General features: G+C 43.6%; 1 protein-coding gene across 6 annotated transcripts in view; it reads left to right on the top strand.

The window, feature by feature from the left end:
* Nucleotides 1–18612, top strand: part of Zfh2 (Zn finger homeodomain 2) — a 251208-nt gene extending 232596 nt beyond the window's left edge. For 3 of the 6 annotated variants that reach the window (XM_076791353.1, XM_076791355.1, XM_076791352.1), the window contains one exon: nucleotides 11061–18612. In XM_076791353.1, coding sequence (XP_076647468.1) covers nucleotides 11061–11812 — 752 coding nt within the window. In that variant the 3' untranslated portion in view covers nucleotides 11813–18612. The remainder of the gene's footprint in view (nucleotides 1–11060) is intronic. The other 3 variants (XM_076791354.1, XM_076791357.1, XM_076791358.1) reach the window with 3 other exon arrangements.
* Nucleotides 18613–23307: the final 4695 nt, after the last annotated feature.

Below are 23307 nucleotides of genomic sequence, written 5' to 3'. Positions count from 1 at the left end.
AGAAGCGTCAGAAAGAAGCTGACGACCAGTGATGTTAGCAACTCGCTGGTAAACTTGAGCAATTAACGATTCGATCTCGGACAGACGTATCTAAATAGGCAGAAACGAAGAGATTAGTGTAGCTGCTGGTATTTAGCCAGACAGAAATCAAGTGGTGATCACCCGGGCCCATTGATGCGAGCCTAGGAAACAGGGGTGAGACGTAGAATGAATGGTGGTCTAAAATTTCGTCGAGACGCGGCTGCGTTTATGGTGTCGCGTCGAGGATGCTCGTGATTAAACGATCGCCGGACGATTATTACCGGAGGAAACAACGGTTCTATGGCCGAGATCGAATTCGTGAAAGGAGCCCCGGGAACTCCGAAGGGCAGACGGCCGAAGGTGAAATAACGAGGTGAATCTGCGCGAACGAGATCCGCCCCTGACTTTCGATGCTCTCCGTGTGTTGCTCTGCATTTAAATAATTAAAGATCCGACGGGACGGATGGACACACGGACCCGTAGTATTAATGGGATAATCGAGCGTTCAACGTCGAGCGAGAAGAGAGAAGAGTAGCCCGGAGTAGGGGAAAGGTTGGTGGTTGGTGACGGTGGTGGTGGTGGTGGACGGGTGATAATGATTTTATAGTCAGCTGAACTACCCGGGGGAGGAGGGTGAGAGACAATTGACTCGATAATACGGGTCTTCCTGCCTGGCACCCGTTGATACCGACGGCAAATCAAGTGCGAACACCCGACCAAGAGAAAGAGAAGAACCGAGGGACAAGGATAAATGTTCCGTCCGCTAATGACCCTGGTGCCTCTTTAGGGACTGCTTCTCGACTTAGGCTACCGGTCGAAGACCTTTCCTATATACCTCTTCGTTACAGGTCGAGGAATCAGGTACCTGACAGCAAACTCCACCTTCTGGCTTCTGCAACACCCTCTTGTTATGCAGACTCAATACGGATCCAGCTTTCCGTGGATCACTCGCCTGATCGCCCGGAGAAACCTTCTTGGCCTATGCTGATCGCACCCGCCTTCCAGATCCACGTTGCTCACCGAACTCTTTCAAAAGGCCTGCAATAATTTGCAAAAAGACCATTTTTCATCGTTTCACGAAGATCACTTAGGAGACTCGGCTACTCTGACTGCCTGAAAAAAGTTCTATAGTCTATTTCAGCATGTGATGAACGAACACAATTGTACAAGTTATGAAATTATTATCACTAGACTGCGGATCTTTATGCAAAATAAAAACTGTCTGCATCGATTACGAGAAATATAAATCAAGTAGAATGTTATTTCTTCACTTGCTGATAATAGATGAGAAATAGTATATTGACATTTGAAATTTTTATAATTTTCCTACATTTTCAGATTTCACCTACTCAATTTTATTATAAATGCATAAAGATCCGCAATCTAATTATCTTCATATCTCTTGCTTATAGAGAGTCAAATGGCGGACCTCGTAACTGGATTTTGGATTATTCAAGTCTAAAAAATAAAATTTTTCCATTTGTCATACCTCAATGTTTTGGTATTAATGAAATGAATTTTTTGATTATATTCAAACTCAATAACGTTTTCAACGAAAGATGTCCTACAGAGAAATTGTTTCACAATAATTACTCGGCTCGTGTCTAGAGAATATAATTGACACAAAGAGGAGGCAATGTTAGGATAATTTTTGTTCGTGATTTTATCGAACACGAGAATTAATATCAAAAATGTTTGTCAACTGAACGTTCGTATATTGTTAAGTACTCGTAAAGGCTGACTCAATTTCTTTCTTGATTCAAGTCCTTTCTACACAGTATGGCACGCACAGGTGTTAAAAACAACACCTGCCTCGAGAACATAACTCGGAAATTACCGCATAACAATATTCAATATTGCAACGCCGTGTCGCTCAATGTAGTTGCTACTATTGATATAATACTGCTTCGACATTTACGAAGACAGCTTTTATTACCATTCTCATTCCGAAGAAATGGAACAAGGTGCATGATGTCACGCGCGTCACTATACATGTGCCAATGTTCCTGAACCGAAACGCATACTTAACCTAAAAATGAAAAGAATAGATATTTGTTTAACATTGTCTATAGTCGTGAAAACTACGCCATTAGAAAAGACAGATTATCAAAGTATCCTGAAATGAAAAATATTTAATTTTGCAGAAATAATTATATGGAATTATTTTTCGAAAAGGGTACACAGCTGGATCGAAGTATCCTCGAATAAAAAGCACAAATTTTTAAAAAGAGTTGGTGTGTATGAAAAATCGAATAATTTGGGAGAGGAATGATAGCGAATGACGCAATCGAAAATGGATTACAGAGGAAACAGATTAACGCCGGAATAATTTGTGCCGCCTACAGGAGAAACAAACATGATTTTATTCGAGAAAAGCTCCGATAAAAAGGAAAGAATTCGGAGAGAAAGGGACCTGTCTGCCTTCTCATGCGGCGAACGCAAAAATAGCCTCGAGACATGTCAATAATTAATTAACAGAATTTATCGATACGCCACCGCCGTTATCTTGTCCGATACGCGTACGAAACGATTTTGTGGCCGGGCAGGGAGATAAGCCGTCGTCAATTCACTCGGCTGCCTCGTTCTCGTACAAATTACGACTTCCTCGTGATCCTCGACATCCAACATTTCCTGAGGGAGGTGCAGAGAGCCCTTACAACGAATGTCGTTCTCCGTATCGACGTCAAATGGGTGGGCAGGTGACTCGGAACGGTCCAACCCAAAATTGGGACCTCGAATATGAATGTCGTCCATTTAGTAGCATAAATAAGTATTCCCGAATTTATTCCTAGCCTCCTGAACCAGGTACTCCCACTTTCAATAAAAACGAACTTTATTTATTCAGATTATCGCGAGCCGCCGGTCGCCTCGATGCTTCTTTAATCAAATTAACTCGTTACACTTTTACTGTCTTCGTTACCAATTAATACATTATTTTCGGAAATATTTTTCGAAATTGCATTTCTGTCGCCGCCTGTAAACTTTACGGTGAAAAATTCATGTATTTACTTGGTAAGTATGTTCGAACTGAAATACCAAAAAACGGGGACAAAGTTTCTGTTTTATGTTTAGAATCTAACGCTGGAGAAATATTTTTAAAAGGTTGTCTTGCGGCTCGTGTACGGAGTCACTTAGTTCCTAAACAGAGAGTTTCCAAAATTCTTTGATTTTAGTCAGCTCTCTAATTTGAAACTCTTAAAACAGGAGTAAATATTTGAAACCTTTGAGTCAAAGAATGCTGAATTATTTAGCAAATTATGAATTAATCAGCAAATCTATGTTAAAGCAATATTTTCTTAACAGTGCAACCAATATACAAAATTTTTATTCCCATATTTTCTACAAATACTTACATTGTAAATTAGTTTTCGCGTAAAATTGCCAAATTAATTCAGCTATTCACGTACCCGCACAAAATCAAAGGAATTGAAATTGCTCCAATTTACTGAAGTTCTGTTGATATTTTTGCCGTTTTCACTTATTGATTTTATTAAAAAGGGGGGACAGGAGAAAATTAAACTTCGTAGAGAACATGATGACGAAACGCGACCGCGCCGAGTCGCTTGCAATTCGTCGCGCCGCAGCGTCAGATTTTATTGAAACTTCCGCGGCGGCTGAAAAATCGGCGTTTACGTTCACACGGGGCGATCGTGGACGCGAACGGCCGATTTTTTTCTTACAAGATAGCACTCGACGAGGCCGACTATTGCCATCCCCAATCATGACCGAACCGTTTCTAACGAAGTGCCATTCGCCGATCCAGAGATACGCACGGCGAAGGAAGAGGAGCGCGAAAGAAAAGAGATAAACAGCCCGGAGGAACGAGCAAAGAGCCATTGATCCTGGTGGTGGGACACGGTTGAAACCGTGTCCGGGCAGCAGTTCGAAGACTTGGACATCGGTCCCTTGACGTCTCAAGCGGGAGGGTCCCGCGTCGGCCGAGATAACGAAATTAGCCCGGTCGCTAATTTATTTCCTAATTCTCGCGGGAGCGGAGGTGTGAAACAGCCGTTCTGGACCGTGGTATCCACGATAACGGGCCTCGGGATGCGGTATAAAAAGGAGGTGGAAAGGGTTTCTCCACGTAGGATCGGCGTGGAAAGAGAGGTGGAACGGGAACGGGAACGGGACGGGTACAGGGGCCCCGTTTGGATAGAGAAAGAAGGAGGGAAAATGGAAGGAGAGTGAAGAGAAGATAATACGAAGGCAGGAATGCACGCCCACGTTCGCAACGTGTTTTCCTACGTCGGTGTGCGCGATGGTCACCACGTGAGAAAGCGCCTAGCGAGCTGCACACGGAATGCACAGTTGTTGCATACTTCGCGTACCATAGTTAGAGATGCGCGGATGCATCGATCCCGACCGTGGCATTGATTTCTCGCCGATCGACCGCTCTTCGGGATCTCGCCGTCCTCGACGGGATTACACGAAAATCGACCAAACCGATCTCACTCCATCCAATTTTACGAGTCGATCGTGAACCGGACTTTTTCTCTAATCTCGTACTTGAACTTTTCAAAATATTCCCCCGAAACCTCCTTTCGCAATGTGCACCAAACGCGATCTTCTTTTCGTTAATGTTCTACAATTTTCGAAACTTTCGGGCGGATTTTATACGCGTTCATGGCAAAAATAGGTAGGCCTTGAAACGGTAAAAATAGAAGAATTGTTAAGTTTACTGTTGTATTATTTCCAACAAAGAAAATCTATTTCTATTTCACTCCTGTTTGTTATAACTAGACTGCGGATTTTATGCGTTTATGACAAAAATGGGTAATCACAATTTGAAGCAGTGGACATATTAAAAAGATTCAAGGGCACCAGTGTATTGGTTTTGACTTAATAAAATAATCACAAGAAGAAAGAAATTTTTATTTCGCTCATTTCAATCAGTGCAAATATTTTTTATTTTTCATAAAGATCCGCGGTCTAGTTATAACTCGGACAATTTTTATTTCGCGTAAAGATCCGCTGTCTTATAATTAATAATATTTAGGACCGCTTTGTTTATCAATTTTGACAATTGTTCTTAACATTCAATTAATTCAACCAGAAATTGACTAATCAACTAACGATTTCGAGACTTCGGGTCAAAATAGACCCAGGAGCTCCGCCGTGGGAAGACTCGCCACAGTTATCTGCATTTGCAGCGAGTCGCGACCGGATAATTAAATTTATCGCATAAAAAATAATAATTCTCAAGTGGCATAGTATTGAAAAATAAAATCAAATTAAGAACGGACAGTAGTTCAATAAAAAATATGAGAAAGCAATTCGTAGTTCATTTCTCTAATTGAAGACCTTCCGGAAGACCGTTGATTCCGTGGAACGCTTCGGTAATTGCTGGAGAGCTCTCGGCGCGCTACAAATTTTCAATCGAATTCGTAAAATACGCGCGTCGAGCGTCGTTTAGAATTCCATCTGAAATTCAACGTAATCGACGTCCGCGATTCGATTAGACGCCGCTGGCTCGGTTCAGCGAAGCAGAATCAATTTGACAAAGTTCGCCGTGTCGTTACGCCCTTCCAGGACATCCATTAAAATTCCTGAAGGCGCTAACGACATTCCCGATTATTTTGTTCGACGCCCTTCGAATGCGAGTTTATAGCTGTCAGGATATACAGACATATACCTACTTACCAGCGGAGCCCACGGTATTGCGTCTGACACGGAAACTCGCTCGTAAATTCCCGCCGAACAAATTTCCAGCATGTGTCGCGGCTATCTTAGGCCCAGTGCTTCTCAACCCTGAGCTGCGGAGAGCAGCATGATCGGATTGTCTCCTAGCTTGTCGAGGAAACCGAACATGCGTTGACAGGCAACAAAATCTGAACCGTCGACAACCAGGTCTCATCGCGTTTGATTAAACAGTGAAAATCGACTGTCGTTTTTTCGTACGCGACTTCGGAAAATTTAGTTGGCTTTTATATTTTTTGGGACAGTGGAATGACACCGACGAAACGTTCGACGGATTCATGCTACGTCGGTGACGTTAAAGAGACCGATGAAATTGGTATAGGACAGCGTGCCGGAATGGTAATGAGAACCGCTGGGACTTGGGAGCGGCCGGCAATCAGAATCTCGTACGTAGTCACACATTTAAACAAAAACACACATCGAGGTGGTACCGAAGCACTACTATCTCAATCCGTACGCAAATGAGCTCCGCTGCCCTCTAAGAAGACGAGGCAAGAGCGATGCCCGTGTAAAAGTGCTTCCTTGGATGTGCAAGTGCGTGCCGCTCCGTGTGTTTTACGCGCATAAATTGAACACACGTGCGCGCGACGATACCCCGTACACAATGCCCATAACCGTGATGTTGATCGTGTGTACGTAGAGGCGTGGAACAGTAGGAGAGATTGGGCAGAAGGGAGGGCAAATCAAAGCCACTCAAAGAAATAACCAGTGCTCATTAAGAGTAATAACCCTCTCTTCGGTCGGGCCGATTGTTTCAAGGGTGTCACACGGATCGGGCAGCTGCGATACTGCGCGTTACTTAACGGTCTTCCTTATTATATTATTTGATTCGGGGTTGCATCGGGGGTCCAACCGCGGTGACCTTGCTCGCCGAAGAACCCTATTAACAAGACAATCCTACAGAACGTCAAGTGATCCTTACTTCCTTTCGGCTAGACGCAAACCACGCGCGCCCGCTCCGTGTGAAGTTTTTTTGCTCTTCCATTAACCCGTTCGCTGTTGCAAACACCGTTCACGCGTGTCTTGATTACGACTTGAACATTTATTCTTGCGGCTATATATTCGACAAAGCTCCGGGCCTGGTGAAGGAACGCTTGGAGTAATCGCAAAGTGAATAAAAACATTTATTTTTGCGAAAATACATTGAACAAATTGCAATCACTAGACTGCGGATCTGTCTGCAAAATAAAATGTTTACGCATCTTTTGCGGGAAAGGGGAATTAAATAGAAATTTCCTTCTGCTAATAATTTTAATTACGTGAAAATAATTATCTTTTTCCATTATTCTAATGCTTATACTGTTTTTTTTTAAATTTATTTTTGTGACAATACATTGAACAAATTGGGCTGAAGTGCACGAGACGAACGGAAGTTAACTGCAATCACTAGACTGCGGATCTGTCTGCAAAATAAAATGTTTACACATCTTTTGCGGGAAAGGGGAATTAAATAGAAATTTCCTTCTTCTAATAATTTTAATTACTTGAAAATAATCATCTTTTTCCATTATTCTAATGTTTACACTGTTTTTCTTTTTTAAATTTATTTTTGTGGCAATACATTGAACGAATCAAATTTTGTTGAGACCTATGAGGTAAACCAACGTTGAAATTAATCACTGTGGTGCTTCATGCAAAATGAAAATTGTCTGCATCATGTGTGAGAAATTGGAGCCAAATGAAATTGTCATTTCTCCTTTAATAATTTTGATAAGTTGAAGGTATTTTGATATTTTCAAATTCTTTTACTGTTTTATACTCCATCTACTTATTTTTTTCACAAATCTATAACAGAAACCTCATTTAATAAAGACTGTACCAAGAGATCGGATCGATTAAGTAAAATAACGACGAGAAAAGTAGAAATTTAATTGGTATAGTTATTTTAATAACAATTTGATTCCATATTTGGCAGACAGTGTGTACAGTAGCGATTACGTTCTTTAACTGTTAACAATTGTGAAGAAATATCCGACTTCGGAATATTTCAGCAAAGAATGTTTTTTTTTTAAGACACGAGTCGTTGAGAAAATAATAATACATGTTTGAAATAAAATGAAGGGTGTTACGATAAAGAAAATCAGTTTTCGCTGAAACGTTTCGCGAGATTAAAACGAAGCTTTGGTTTTACGATCAGCTAACGACGACGCAACAATATCTTTCCAATCTAGTGTAGAATTTCAGTTATTTTATGGGAAGCGTCGCTCGGTTCGGATTTCGCGGCGTTTATACTAGGCGTATATAGATTATAACTCACGCGATTACAGCAACTAACAATCGCTTTCGCGCGTCACGGTTGAAATAGTCCGAGACCTTATAATGAATTTACTACATTCTTCGCGAAACGCTACGACCTATAAAAGATCGGGAAGAGCTAGCGGAGCTATAGTATAACCAAGACGCCGGTCGGCGGAGATCCCTCCATTCATACGGCAACATTTTTCTCCTTTCCTTATTACGTCGCTTTACCTTCGTTCTGCATGAAGACGAAAAGAAAAAAGAAGAAGAAGAAAAAAGAAACGATTCCGTCCATCCCAAGACATAAAAACACGGATTATTTGCTCTTACGATCGTGGCAAACCATAATCCAGACAGCCACGAGGTACCAGAAAGAAGCGTTAGTCAAACAGAACGTTACACGAGTGTCAGGGGTTCTCATTGCGATCGAGGCTACCGGGATAAAAAAAAAGATTGTTCAACGTTTCTGTACCGGCGAAAGCTATTCCTTCTTCTTTCGACGATGATCAAACTTCATTGTTGGTGCCTGCCGTAGACAGGAAACAACGATAATAACGCGACTCTGCGCCGCTCTCGATCGTGCCGATCACGACCTACGAAGCTCGATAATTACAGACGAGTGTCCAGCGAATGAACACGGGTATCATTAACACTTCCTGCCTCGTAACGACTCCTCGTCTGATACACGATACACGCTGTACCCATGCGCGTCACTGCGTAAACCTGTCAACCTGCTTAATTGACATCGAACACCGAGCCCGTACCGTTAACAAGCATTTAATCGAACCGCTCTCGAACTATTCCCCGAAAACTCGATGTTCCCTGGAATCGGTTATAAAACCGTGCGTCGTATTCCCCGACGTGCGAACCGAGACGAAACTGGAACGCAACTGGAAAGCAGCGTAATCGAATTAAAATTAACTCTCCGATGTACCCCAATCTGTTCGGCCGCCGGTGAAAATGATATTGAATTCTTCTCCGGCGTCGCTTGTGGTTGTTCCCTTAATGCGCGTTGCCCCGCGGCCAGGTTGATAGCGACCAATTTACCTGTCTCGCCGAGGCAAGAACGAGTTCCATATAAATTCCCCGGCGATTACATCGGTGACGTTATTATGACAAAATCGACAGAAATCAATTTCTGATGCACCCTGCTTTTCTCCGATTTTCACGGTTAATTCTGGAAAGACTAGAGGCAAGCTTCTCGAGCTTCGAAACTATAGTGAATTCTCGATATATGTCAACAACACCGGTCTTGTCGTGTATCGTTTAGGTGACATACCAGGTTCGAGGCCTCTCGAGCTTCGTGGCCCCTCACGGTACCCCGTGGTAGTGGGGATAATTCCGCGACGTTTAGCATCCAGGCTTTGGCGACATACATAGAGAAATCAGACCTGGGCAAAGTTTCGAGAGAAAATATTTAAAATACTAGTTTAAATAGTACAATTTAATGTGGTTCACATAAAATACTACTTTAAATGGAACGAAAAATGTCGGCCAGTAAAATATTTTTATTTTGACAACCAGATACGTAAAATAAAATATTTTACTATTCTATTTCAAATATGTATTTCAAATATTTCCTTACAATGGAAATAAGTTGAGCAAATAGTTAATATTATAAATTATAGTTTTTAACATAAGAAACTGTAATAGTTAACAAAGTATTACATGTAGCTTAATTACGAATATTTGCATGTAACATGTTGATAAACAGACGACAATGTCGTAATAACATTACACGTAACATAATCTCAGAAAAGTATAAGTTACTATCAACTATTTGAGATACTATTTTACACAGTCCTACAAAATAAGTCTCAGTATTTTCAATATTTTCCAAATAAAATACTATTTTTAAATAGCATTTCAAAAAATTTTTCTTCCAAGTAAAATAATTGATTTGCATGATTATAGGTATGCTTTAAAAATAAAATAAACTATTTACTATTTTCTATTTCAAATACTATTTTTCCCAGTACTGAGAGAAATCACTGTATTAACCCATTCTGGTTCAAAGTGTTTCTTCTCTTTTATTTCAGAAATTGCTACAACATCATTAATGTTGTCATCGTTAATGTTGTCTAATTGGCATGCTATAATTTACTAACAGTTGAAAAATTCTATTATTTAGTATTCCTTAATTCCTATTCCTTAATACACAAATCCGTGTAGCTTGCAGTACAGTGTATTGGTACGGTGTTTATGGCACGCTTGTCTAGCATTTTTAAGAAGTAGAACCGGTAGGTTGTGACCAGACACGTCACACGATTCCTCTTCCATAGCTCGCGCAGTGTCCCCAGATTAAGACTTGTCCCCCACTCCGCTCTTCCCCCACGCTTCCGCCGCGGCCCGGTCACGTGACGCGTTTCATCTCTGGTAGAGAGAGGGTAATTATATTCCCCTCAATTCCCCTGATTTGGCGACACTGAGCACGCGGGTTCGCCGAATTTTCAAACTCGATTTTCTCGAAAACGAGGCGTCGAATGAGAAAAATTCATTTCATACTTTCGACTTATAATTTCACGTAGACTCACCCCCTCCGCGATTGTACCATCGATATTGCAACACTGTCGGTAAGAAAGATTCCTGAAAGTATCTGGCCAACTTGTAATTTCCGGCAAGAAAGTCACACTGGTATTCAGCACACCAAACCGAGTAGAATGACGTATAAAAGGTGTCGAAAGCTTGAGGGGGACAATTCGAAAGTGTTACCTAACCGTGCGCTACCGTAGCTCGAAGATAAGTTAACCCTTAACGGACCAATGCCGCCATATAAGCGGCATGGCACTTTTACATACTGGGTCCAATGCCGCGTATATGGCGGCAAAAATCAAATTTAAAGCATCTTGTTATCCTATTACTCTGAATATACATTAATAAATTTCCACTAAAATATAAATATTTTCCTTTCTATACCTGATACAAAAATGTCGAGTCCACGGTTTCTCTTGGTATGAAAAATGGCTTGGACCTGGCAAAGTACCTTGTTTCCCTGTTGGGAAGTAAACTTGAAATACTGTTGGACCGTGAAGGGTTAGGTTAAGAGAACCTGTTCGCACAAAGTCGATCTCGCTAACAACGCCGATCCTTTCGTTTGGTTTCAGTAGCGGCTCCAGGTTTAAGCAGCGTGATGCACGGTAATGGTCTGATGTCGTTGCACGTGGAGGGTGGCACGCAGGTCCAGGTGCCGCGCTCGTTGATGCAGGCGTTCCTGCAGCAGGATCCGAACCACCCTGGCCTGGAGACGGTTCGGTTGCCGACACCGCCGTGCGGCTCCGACGAGAACGATCCTCCGCAACATTGTCGCGAGGTGGAGACCGAATTGTGTCTGGTGTGCCGCCGATGCGGCCGTGCCTATCCGCAAGAGTCGACGCTGCTGACGCACCAGCGTTCCTGTTATCTAGGCAACCAGCAGCGTCGCGGTGCACTGCGTCTGGTCCAGTCGCGCTACAGCTGTTCCTTGTGCGACGGGAACACCCCAACTAGGACGTACACGACCGTCAGCGAATGGCGTCGTCACTCCGAAACGTTGCAGCATCGGGCTCGGCTGGAGGCCAACCAGGAACGACAACAGCAACAGCAACAGCAGCATCAACATCAGCAACAACAGCAACAACAATTCGGCAACATCGGCGCAGACTCGGCCGCGCAATGCGGCGAAGAGGTGCATCCGCTAACAGACGAAATGGAGGACGTTGTCAATCAGATCACCTTGCTGGCTGCTCGCGCGGCCGCCGAGAGCACGACCGGCCAATCTCAGGGTAACGAGAGAGCGAACCCGGACAACAACAACGCTCCCGACGTGAAGAGACAGAAACTGGTGCAGGAGGTGGCTGCTCTGGCCGGAGCGCGTTAAAAGTGCGCGCCCGACGGAGGTGAACGAAAACGAAAAAAATGAAAAGAACACGCGGAGGTGTGGGGTGCGAGGCTTTTCGTGGAGGATATGGGATATGTGTATGTGTGTGTGATAGGTCCGCGGAGAGATGCGCGAATCTCGCCCCGGGTACGCGAACCATTCTCGCGACCGGGACGGGAGAGACACGGGCGGAGAACGCGTGTTCCTTCGAGGGGAAGAAAGAAGGACCCGAAAGTGTGTTCGATGGGTGCTCTGTGAGGGATTATTACTCGATAACGAAAACAACGTTCCTAACTGACTAGATAAACGGGGGAGAGAGGGTTCCAACCTAGGCATGAGAATTGTCGGCGAGAGGCTTTTTCTTCCGCTCCGGGCACCAGGGAATCTCTGACTCCGGGTACTCGTGCGTGAACGGTGGACCAAAAAAAAACAAAAGAAACGAGAAAATCGCTCCTAAGAGAGAACCGCATGGCGAACCCCCTCTTGTTTCCGGGTTTTTTTTTTATTTCCGTTGCGCACTGCCACTGTCGCGCACCACCACGGTTGTATTTTGATTATTTTTTATTGTGACGACTGTAATAGCGTGCCACCGAGCAGCGCGTACACCAAAGTTCCTTCGATTGAGAGAATGAAGAGATTTTTTCGAGAGAGAAAAAATAACGAAAGAAAGAAAAAATGTGACGGTTACGATTTAAGGTACACGGGATGCACGGACCGGGAGAGCTTTCTTCGGCGGAATCGTCGATCGTCGAGAATACCGATCGATCGCTTAAGATAGAAATTGTATCCGTGAAAGTAACGCGGTTCCGCTCGCTCGCGGCGCGGCGGGAAAGACTCGAGAGTGAGAAAAGGAAACGCGATATCGAAGTGGAGAGTTCGAAACGCGTTATTCGCGAGACGGGCGAGAATTACGACGGGGTGAGTAGACGGATCCCTTGACGACGACGCCAGGTTATATGACGCGTCGGGGTGGGCTGACTTAAACGTTCCTATGTAAAGTAATAATAAAAGTTTAATGCAAAAAAGAGTTACTAAGAAAGAGCAGACGTTAAGGGCGCGGGTGAGGTAGGGTAGAGGCACACGGCATTCGCGAAAGAAGAAGAAGAAGAAGAAGATGAAAAAAAAAAGAAAAGCAGAAAAACTAAGTCAAGTGCCGCGATTATTACGAATACGTACATACATATTCATCTAAATCTTCACTCTCTATCTCTCTGTCTCTCTCTTTCTTTTTTTACGTGCGTGTGTATGTGTGGTTTACGCAGAGAAAGAAAAAAAGTATAATACGAGAACAATGTTGTCGGAAGGACGCGAGAGGGAGCGATTAGTGTCGTCGACGACGACGAGCAGAGAGAGAACACGCCTTTGCGAAACGAACCGATGGGAGACCGACGGGAGAAACGAAAAGAGAGCGACGCCATCGCGTTCCATTTCACTCGAAACTGACGGAACCGACGGTGTCGCGGAGCGACGACGGGCGACGCCCGTTTTAATGATCCAGCAAACCCGTGAAAATCGACGACAGAAGAGAGAACCTTCGACCGACGGTCCACATGCACACCTTTGCACACGAACAGAGACGCGCGCGTGTTCACTCGACAGGTACACACAGGAACAGAGGCACGCGTGCTCGTACACACTCGCGAACACACCGGGCACATTATGCATATACGCGCGTAAACATTATTCGAATTTACATACATACCACAGAGGCACCGAAACACGGACATACATACACATACCCACGTGCATACACACATACACACACAGAGGGCACGGTAACCCCCCCTGTAGCTGGGTGGAGTTTTAAGTATGACGTTTCGCTAGCGACTTGGCGAATTTTAAATGTTACTCTCTCTCTCTCTCTCTTTTTCTCTCTCTCTCTCTCTCTCTCTCTCTCTCTCTCCTCATTGTTTCTTTCCTGGCCGAGAACGGCACCGACACTCTCTCGAGACAGCGTTCAAAAACATAATCGATAAAAACACGAGAAACAAAACGGATCGATGAAAACGCGAATGGCGTCGGCGAGCTGTCCCCACGCCCCCCGCCCTCCCCCCTCCCCCAACCGCGTTTCACGAAACAAGCAAGACCCAGCAACATGGTTCCTATATTTAATAAATTATATTTAATAACGCTAAAGAAAAAAAAAATGATTAATAATAATAATATTAATGATAATAATAAACATAGTAATAATAATGATAGTAATAAAGAATCATAGTTATAGCTATCAATTAGCTGTAATAATCGTGCTAGTGGACCGGTCGATTATTGATCGGTCGGAGTATATCTAACGAAGAGAACGCGATCGGGGCTCGCACTGCTGAGAGAGAGAGAAACGAATTTCGGCAATTGGCTGATCGCGAACGGTTTTTCTTGGCGCTCGTTTTCGTCTTTTCTCTTTCTGCCCCACCCCGCTGCCCCCCCCCCCAACTCCCAACCAAAAGGAAAAAAGTAACCGATCGTCTCGCGCCTTGGGGACGATCGATGGACGGATTTATCGATGGGATCGGAGCACACACGCACGGACTGTTTTACGGTAGAGAGAGAAAACAATGAAAAAAAAAAACAAAGAGAAACGTGTACGGGTGCGGATGACGGTTTTAGAATACGACAAAGGTAAGCACACCATTTCGCGACGCTTAGCCGGGATTTATTTCGATCGAGACGTCTCGAACAACGTTTGGGGGGGGGGGGGGTCGCGAGGCGATCGAGAGAGAGAGAGAGACGCGGCTCTCGATCGGCGAACAAAAGAAGGGTTTTGTAAAGATCTGCTCGGGAACGACGATGAATTCACTATTAGATTGTAAGTTACGGTTAATTACAGCTAAACTATAGTGTTAAGGGGGAACGAAGGACATCGGTACTAGGACTAGGCACACGGACACACACGTGCACCAATATCTATATATATATATATATATATATATATACATATATTATTTATACGTGTATATGTATGTGCGCGTGTACGTGTTTGTGTGTACGAAAAAATATTTATATATATACATACCGTATATATATATATATATATAAATAAATGAATAAATAAAATGAATATATATATATAAATATATATATATATATATATTTAAGTAGATGAATATATATGTGTGTGCGATATATATTGTATGTGTGCGCGTATACATATGCACAATATATGTCTCATATATACATATATAATGTTGTAACACGCTCTAGAATCCTCGCGGGTATTGTCCGGTACGGTGGACGCGTATGCGCGCGTACGTACGTCGTCGTGTTTCTCGCGTTCCGAAAATGATGATGACGATCCGCGCTGTTCTCGACGGAAGGAAGGCGGAAGGCAATCACGGGGATAGATCAGTATGTCGGTGGGAGAGACGTTCGCGAGAGCGTGCCGAAACGCGATGACCGTGGTTAGTTACGTCGTCGCGGGCCGCGAACGACGAAAGAGAGTTTCGAGCGATCGCAAAAGATAAAAGGAGCTCGCCGTCCGACCGATAGGACGCGACGCGACGCGACGCGACGCGACGCGGAGGCGATACGCGATGACGACAGAGAGAGAGAGCAAAGGCGTAAAGGAGAACGGGACAACCGAACAGACGACGAATTCAGTTTCGAGAAAGTAAATCAGGAAGAGAGAGGGTACGGGGGGTGGAGGAGGGGTGAGAAGCGGATGGAAAAAGAGAAAAAAAAGCATTAAATTATAAGCGGTCGTCGGGGCGTGTGAAGCGCGATGCAACAATTATTTCTAAGGTACTAAGCAAACTCGAGGTTCCTGTCTGTAAAAGATGCTTTTTCTAATGTAACGTTGATAACGGCACTTATTAATATTATATTTGAATTATTATTATTATTATCATTATTTTTTATTATAGATTAACGACAATTATATTTACATATATGTGGTCACGTATTTATTAATTATCTATGTAAAACGTTACAGCGTTGATCGAAACTGAGACGAAGACGAAGAAGAGGAGGAAGAGAAAAAAAAAAAGGAAAAGATGATAACGTAACGACGAGTACTCTCTCACACGTACACAGTTCATACGACAGAAAAAAGAAAAAGTACACGGCACGTTTACAGAGATACATCGAGATACAATCGTACGCGTGTGATCGATCAGAATTCGCGGATTCATCGTCTTGCTCCGTGCATAGCCATCGATCCTTTCTTGATCATCGTATTCCGAGCATCGAATCGAGCATACCTTTGTAACTGATACCTCGCAAAATATGACAATTGTTACTATTCGGTGGTCGCGGACTAATTAATCTTTGTAGATAATTCGAGTTAGATCGTAGCGGTCCTGCGGGCGCCATAGGTCTCGCATTTTCGTCAACCTTGAACGCTCCCATTGCGATCGAGACAAAGCTGCGGTGAACTCTGTACTAGTGCAAACATGGCCGGAAATATTTTCGATTTTCTTTTTTTTTTTAGTCACTTTCACGGGCGATCGTCTCACTGCCTTTAAACGAAATATATATTCATTTCGATATTTCTATCGGTGTTAACAATGGATTGATCTATCGATCGTAAAACTGTGTAACACGGATTACAGAGAAACTGGTGCAATGCAATGATCGCTGAACAGTGTGGAACTGGGGAGTGTAAATACTACTACATATTTTAACAGTTACCCCAGAAGTACGTTGCGGTAAGTCCTAACCGGAAAAAAGAAAAGTTAAACAATCCGTTTGTCTATGTTTTTACGATGGCTATCAGAAAAATTATAAAATCTTTTAACAAGTTAAAAAATTAATCGACAAATCGATTGAACGTCCTCCGTTTTCGGCCTCGTTAGACGGTCTTCGCGCTAATCGGATTGCACTAATGCAGATTTTACTAAAATCAGTATCACTAATCATAGCACGAGAGGTGTGTATTCCAAAAGACGACGCGATCTTTTTAACGGTACATTTTTAAGAAAACGGTATACACTTTGGCGCACAAAGGAGTAATATCATGTTCCTTTCGATCGTATACATATTCGTACACACGGACACGGGCATGGACACGAGTACACAGATACACGTGTATGTATACGCCAAATGTTTAATTTTTCTAATTGATTCGCCGTCATGCGACTGCACGATGATCATTGGGAAATCAACGAACGCGCAAGTGGAACGCGATACTTCTCACACAAACACACACACACACACACAGAGAGACACAGACACATACGCACTGTGTACGTCGAAAACGCATACACAAACACGGCACACATTACACGTGAGAGACTGGCACACATACACATGTAAAACACGAGGAGAGATTAAAAACACACGCGAAACCACTAGACATATACATACATTGAATTTGTTCGAGAACGTTCTCGAATCGATATATCGCATAAACGCGCGTAAGTTCTCAAAACGCGGTAACGTACGTGCGCGTGTACGCAAAACTGGATCTGGTTTTGGCGTTTTGAGTTTCGAGTACGGGAGATTGCGTGATAGAGTAACCGAACCTCGCTACTAGCTGTTCCTAAAATCAACAATGAATGAGTGATAAGCGTGCGCGAATAATTTAAGGAATGATTAAGAGTCGGATGCGATGGAAAATGTGAAAGAAAGATATTAATTATGTTGTGAGACTAGTGTGCCCTCCCGCCGCCGTTTCTCGTTTCTATCGTCGCGCATCACTGTCGACCCGGACAGAACGGCACGCCATCTTGTTCTTCTCGCGGCGACAAATGTTTCTCATGATTTATTCGAATCCGCGTGATTCGAAATCGCCGTAGCTTTATTTCCGAAAATTATAGAATCTCTCTCTATATATATATACGTACGTATACATGTGTGTATGCACACAGTGAAATGCCGGCTGATAAAGGGCGATTTTTATTTTCTTGCGACCTCAAGGACAACGCGAGAAGACATTTATACTCGACGACAGAACGGAGGAGTCGGCGGCGAGAAAGTTTTTCAGTTTTCTAATCTCGTTGAGTTTCTACGATATATGTTAAAACACTAGTATTTATTAGTAAACACCATTGGTTGTTTCTGTTGCTATTGCAATAGATTATTATTACGGCCATCATTATTATTATTATTATTGTCATGATTATTATTATTATTATTATTACTATTATTATTGTCGCTACGACTGGTGTTTATTACTATTATATTGTGAGCATTATATAATTATTACGGACTATTATTGCGGTTTCACATTATTGTCGATTGGATTGTACATTTGTTCGAGCGACTTTTCATTGACTATTAGTTAATAACGGATACTAATTGATAATGATAGCGACTAATTCTTGTGAGAGATTGCCATGTGTATATCTTATATGTACTCACTATGGGGCCCCGTGGCCGAGGCGGCGCCGCCGCGGCGTCGGGACGCGGGGCGTCCGAAACGCCGGCTCAAACACCCCGACGATGTTGGCGCCGTGCACCGAACCCGCGGAAATTACGAGAGCAATTTAACCCCGCAAATCTAATCGTCGTGTCGCCGAACGGTGGTAGGATTATACTCTTCTCGGACACGATGCGTTTCTCCTCGCGCTTCGCGCCTCGCGCCCGCCCCTTTTTTTGTAAAACGCCGAGGCGCGGGGAGACGTCGAGACGAGAGCAGATAAAGAAAAAAAAAAAAATAAAAGAACGAGCACACAAAGAAACGAACAAAATGAAACAAGAGAAAAGATGAAGCAGGAGGAGGTGGTGGAGGAGGAGGAGGAGGGGAAGGGAGAGAGAAACGATACGGATACGGATACGGATACGATACGATACGATTACTCGACGGGCTCTGGATAAAATAGAAAAAGTAAAACCGAACGGGAAATAACTGAAAAAAAAGAAAGAAAGATGTAAGGAAAGGGCGCGCGAGCACGCGCCGTCGTGCGCGGACACTTCGTATTCACCGAGAGATGCGTAAGAAAGACGTGAGAAACTTGCAACACCCATTGTTTTGCCTCTGCTCTGATTTCACACGATGATTTTCACCGTCGCTCGACAATTTCTGTTTATAGTTTCCCTCGCTTGAGCGAGACCCGGTGTTTACGGATGTGGATCGCCGTTGTGTCGCGTCTTTCGCCTAATTTTCAATGTACAAATCGCGAGGACGAGGACGAGGACGAGGACGAAATACCCGACAACGAGAGACAGAGACGACGCGTTCGCAGCAGACGTTCTTTCTTTGTCATCTCCGCCACCTACGCTCGCCCCCTTGTGTACAAATATATATTTATGGTGCCATATGTGTTATGCGCGCGCGAATAGGGATCCCCCTTATTCGCGGGCGCATCTAGATTTTATAATAGAGAAAAGAAAACGATGAGGAAAAAATGAACGCGCGTTCACGTATCGACACGTACACACACACACACACACAGACACATCGCACACACACAACGCACGCACGCACAGGCACACGAACACACCCGGTCACACACGCAGCTACATACACGTCCACGCTCGAGGGCACACGTGCGTACACGCAACCACACGTACATAAGATACACGTGCCATGCAAGATGGCTGTACCTGTATACGTATATAAATATACGCGAGCATACAGTGATGCACATATTTACGTGCGATATTCCTATAAAGAGTAAATGAAAAAGAAAATAGGAATTTAAGAGAGAGAGAGAGAGAATGCGAGGAAGTGTGCGGCTAAGGCGCCAACATCGTGCGGCGAATGGGTGCGGTGCAATCATGTTCCTATTAGGTTTCATATCTAAGCGAGTAATTATACCACTAAATATAAAAATGATGAAGAAGGATATAATGATATTATATATATATTATTGGATATATATATATACATATATATATATATATACATACATACGATACGATTATATAGATCTAGTCTATAAAACTATAAAAAAAAAAAGAAAGATTCCCCGTTTCCCTAGATTCCTTCCCCCCTAAAAGAGAGACGAAAAAAGAAGATGCAACATATTTTCCCATATACATAAATCCTTTCCTCGAACGTGTAAACAGGACACACACGCACGCGCGCACACACACGCAGACGAAATCTGGGATGTGTGTACGTGCGAGCACGCAGCAGAAATTCGCGCGCGCGTGCGAATTTCTTTCGGCGTACCCCTACGAGCTGGATTGGACCGGAATTGTTGTTCCGCGGCGGCTCGTACGAGTACCGGCAACTATCTAAAAAAGAAAGGAAAACAGAAAAATGAACCTCTTTGTCTAGGAAGTAAGGCAGGGCATACGAGTTTTTTCACTAGCCGCGATAAACGAGAAAAAATAGAGAGAGAGAGAGAACGAAAACAAGAAGAAGACGAAGACGAAGACGAAGAAGGAGGAGAAGAAGTTAAAACGAGCGCGTAGAAACACACAGAGTTTCCCGGTGTTTCGCGCCGGATTGTCGATGTTGTAGAGCGGCCGTCCGCCGAAGCGAGCCATTGAATCTCACGTTTGTGCCAGGAAATCGTCGCGATTTCGGAACGCAGGATAATTAATGGGTGGGGCCGGAGTTCACGGGAAAAGAAACACTGGGTCGGGAGAAGATTCGGGGGCGAGGTGTGTCGCGAAGCCGATGAGCGGGGGGCGAGGAAGAAACGTGCGAGGAAAAGTGAGAAACCGAACGAACGGGAAAAGGGCAAAAGCAACTTTGGTTCCTAACCGCGTCGTCCAAGGACAACGCCTCCTAGGATAACACCGTGTTCACGTTACTCTAGAAGGCTTTGCCTGAAATCAACGCTAAAGAAGAAGAAAAAGAAAAGAAAGAATTTCTCTGAAAATAATCCGAGTACACCTCGTTTCAATCCCATTTCCCCACCGCCGTCGCTTCATTTCCCCGTGGTTTCGGTAATCTACTGCCGCTTCAAATACTATTCTCCCCTAACCGGTGAAATGCCTCTCTCTCCAGACGGTCGCGCGAGACGCGTTCTGTTCCGTTTTCGTTTCTACAGTTGTTATATAAGCCGACGGAGATATCGCACTTTGATAAAGAATTTTTACGAAACGACGACGAATGGAAAGAAACATGTTTGAACAGAAATAAAGCTTCTCTTCGGTAAGAAAACAACGTACATATCACTTTATTCGTCGAAAGGATCATTTTCACTTGGCCTCGATTCGGTTTCAAACGAAAAGACAGGAGAGCCCTCGGTCGTGGAGCTCGCTCGAATCTGCGTTTCGCTGTGAAGGGAGACTATGCTTTGGAGGCGAGTAGATCGCGCTACAGTGAGCTCTCGATATATGTCACCGGTCTTGCCAGCGTCGTGTATCGTCCAGGAGGATGTTTACACTCCTCAACGTCCTGACGGTACCTCGCGGTAGTGGGGATAATTCCTCGACGTTTACCATCCAGGCCTCGGCGACATATATGGAGAGATCACTGTATTAATCGTGGGAGGCCAGCGAGAGCTCTGATTGTCTCGTTTCCGAAAACTCGATCATCGATCCGCGCGCACATTATACCCCGGCCGAGCGGGAATCGTCGAACACGAACATGCCGGATTTTATTTCATGCATTTCCGGCTCGCGGAGTGTCCCATTTCCGAGTTCCTATATTAGCTCACCTGGCAATTTGCATAAAGACGCGAAACACGACCGCTTAGCGGGCCAAATACCGCGTTATCACGCGACCGCAGGTAACGCGCCCCGTACCACCGATGACCCCGGTGCTATTTTTCAATGATATCGCATTATGGGTTCAACCTATCGAACAGTTGTTAGTCGTAGCCGACCGTAATCGATTCTCTGGCTTTCGCGACAGTCGAAAATTATCCCCGCGATCTCTCGGATTTCTGCCTCGCCTCCCACTATCGTGAACGGACAGTTATCGGAACCCTACACCTGGACACCGTTTCGTTCACCTCTGCCCTTGTCCCTTGACCAAACTCGTCCCTCTCTAGTCTAGTACTACGTCCCCGAAATCGTGCAATGTCTGTTTGATTTTCTCAGTCCCGACAACAACAACAACAACAACATCAACAACAACAACAACAACTAAAGTGTACTAACTTCGACGTATTCTATTAAACGCTAGTTTATCAGAAAATCGACTTTTCCGTGTCTTCATTGATTTCCTTGGACACTGTAACACTTGCGGCTTGTCTTCCTTTCTTTCTGCGACTTGCATTCCGTTTTTCGTTCGCCGACGATCGTTCTGGACGCACCGTCAACATCGCACTTCATCGAAGCGGACCAGGATAATTATTTTTGTAAGTATACAATTTCTTGAGTAATTACCTCGTCTAGAATCCATGAGATACTTCTGTCAATTCAATCGCGGAGCGTTTCCTTTCATTTTGTTTCTCAACCTTCGTACGCTCCTCAGGTGAACATTCACCAATTTTGGATATTTTAGAATTATTTATTTTTCTACGCTTGAGTTATTGATGCGGAAATTATAAACCGACTGGACTTTTATGCAAAATAAAAATTTTCCAAATAGAACTTTCTCTTTAATAATTACGATAGATTGAAAACAAGTGACATTCTTAACCCTTTGCACTCGGCGCTAATTTCATTCTAAAACTAAATTTTTCTTCCGTCTTAGAATATTTTCATTTTATTCATACGAAACTGATCCGATTTCCACATATAATATTTAAATGTTTAGTGATCTATTAAATACAAATTTTGTAATGTAACAAATATTTTGTAATATTTTTTGTAATTTCCTTGAAATAATGCCACAACAATTTGTAGTGGTGCTTCAGAGTCACCACTCGAGTGCTAAGGGTTAAATCTTCGTGCTAACCTAAATTTCGCCTACTCAATTTTCTTACGAAAGCGCATACAATCTGGGTATGAATAAAACACAACTGGTTAAATTAAAACGTACAACGAGCATGTATAACTGCTTCTGAGAAGCGTCTAATACGTATTTCTGTTAAATGTATTCATTATTTTGCATTTCATTTTCGTAGAAAATTACAACAGTCTCTTTTAAAATATTCATTGTATAAATTATGAAAGTCTGGGCTTCGTTTCGACGTATCGCCGCGAGTTCGGTTGGAAAAATGGGAATATCTGGGATCGCCTCATGATTCAGGAAAAGATTTCATCTTTATGCGTGTAAATAAATTGCTGACGGAATACGACAAACGCCCGGGAGAGTCGCGAGGAATTTCGCGATAGATCGACGAGAGGATCGAGGGTGCGGAATAGCTCTCACATGGAAGAGGAGGAGGAAAGGAGGATCGGCGTCGTCTTCGCGGAGAGTTTACTCGCGAGATGAAACGCAAATTAGGTTTAGAGGGGGATCGAACCCCTGTTGTATCGAAATAAAGGCAGCACATAAAATACATGCGACCCCATCCTCGCCGTTCGTAACCTTTCGATGGCGGACTGCGACAGCGAAGCATTCTTCACCTCCATCGGCTCCGGTCTCTATCTCAACCACCCCAATTTCTCCGTTTAAGATACCCTAACCGCCCCTGCGACGAATCCCTCTTGCAAATGCTATCAGCGAACTTTTCTGAAATATCGGGAAACTGAAATTTTGATTAAATCGTGATTTTCCCTAACCGTTGTGCTACTTTAAATATTTTCCGAGCACACAGACCCGTGCAATA

Source organism: Halictus rubicundus, chromosome 8, assembly GCF_050948215.1.
Source record: "Halictus rubicundus isolate RS-2024b chromosome 8, iyHalRubi1_principal, whole genome shotgun sequence".
Taxonomy (NCBI): domain Eukaryota; kingdom Metazoa; phylum Arthropoda; class Insecta; order Hymenoptera; family Halictidae; genus Halictus; species Halictus rubicundus.
This window is presented reverse-complemented; position numbering and strand designations above follow the sequence as displayed.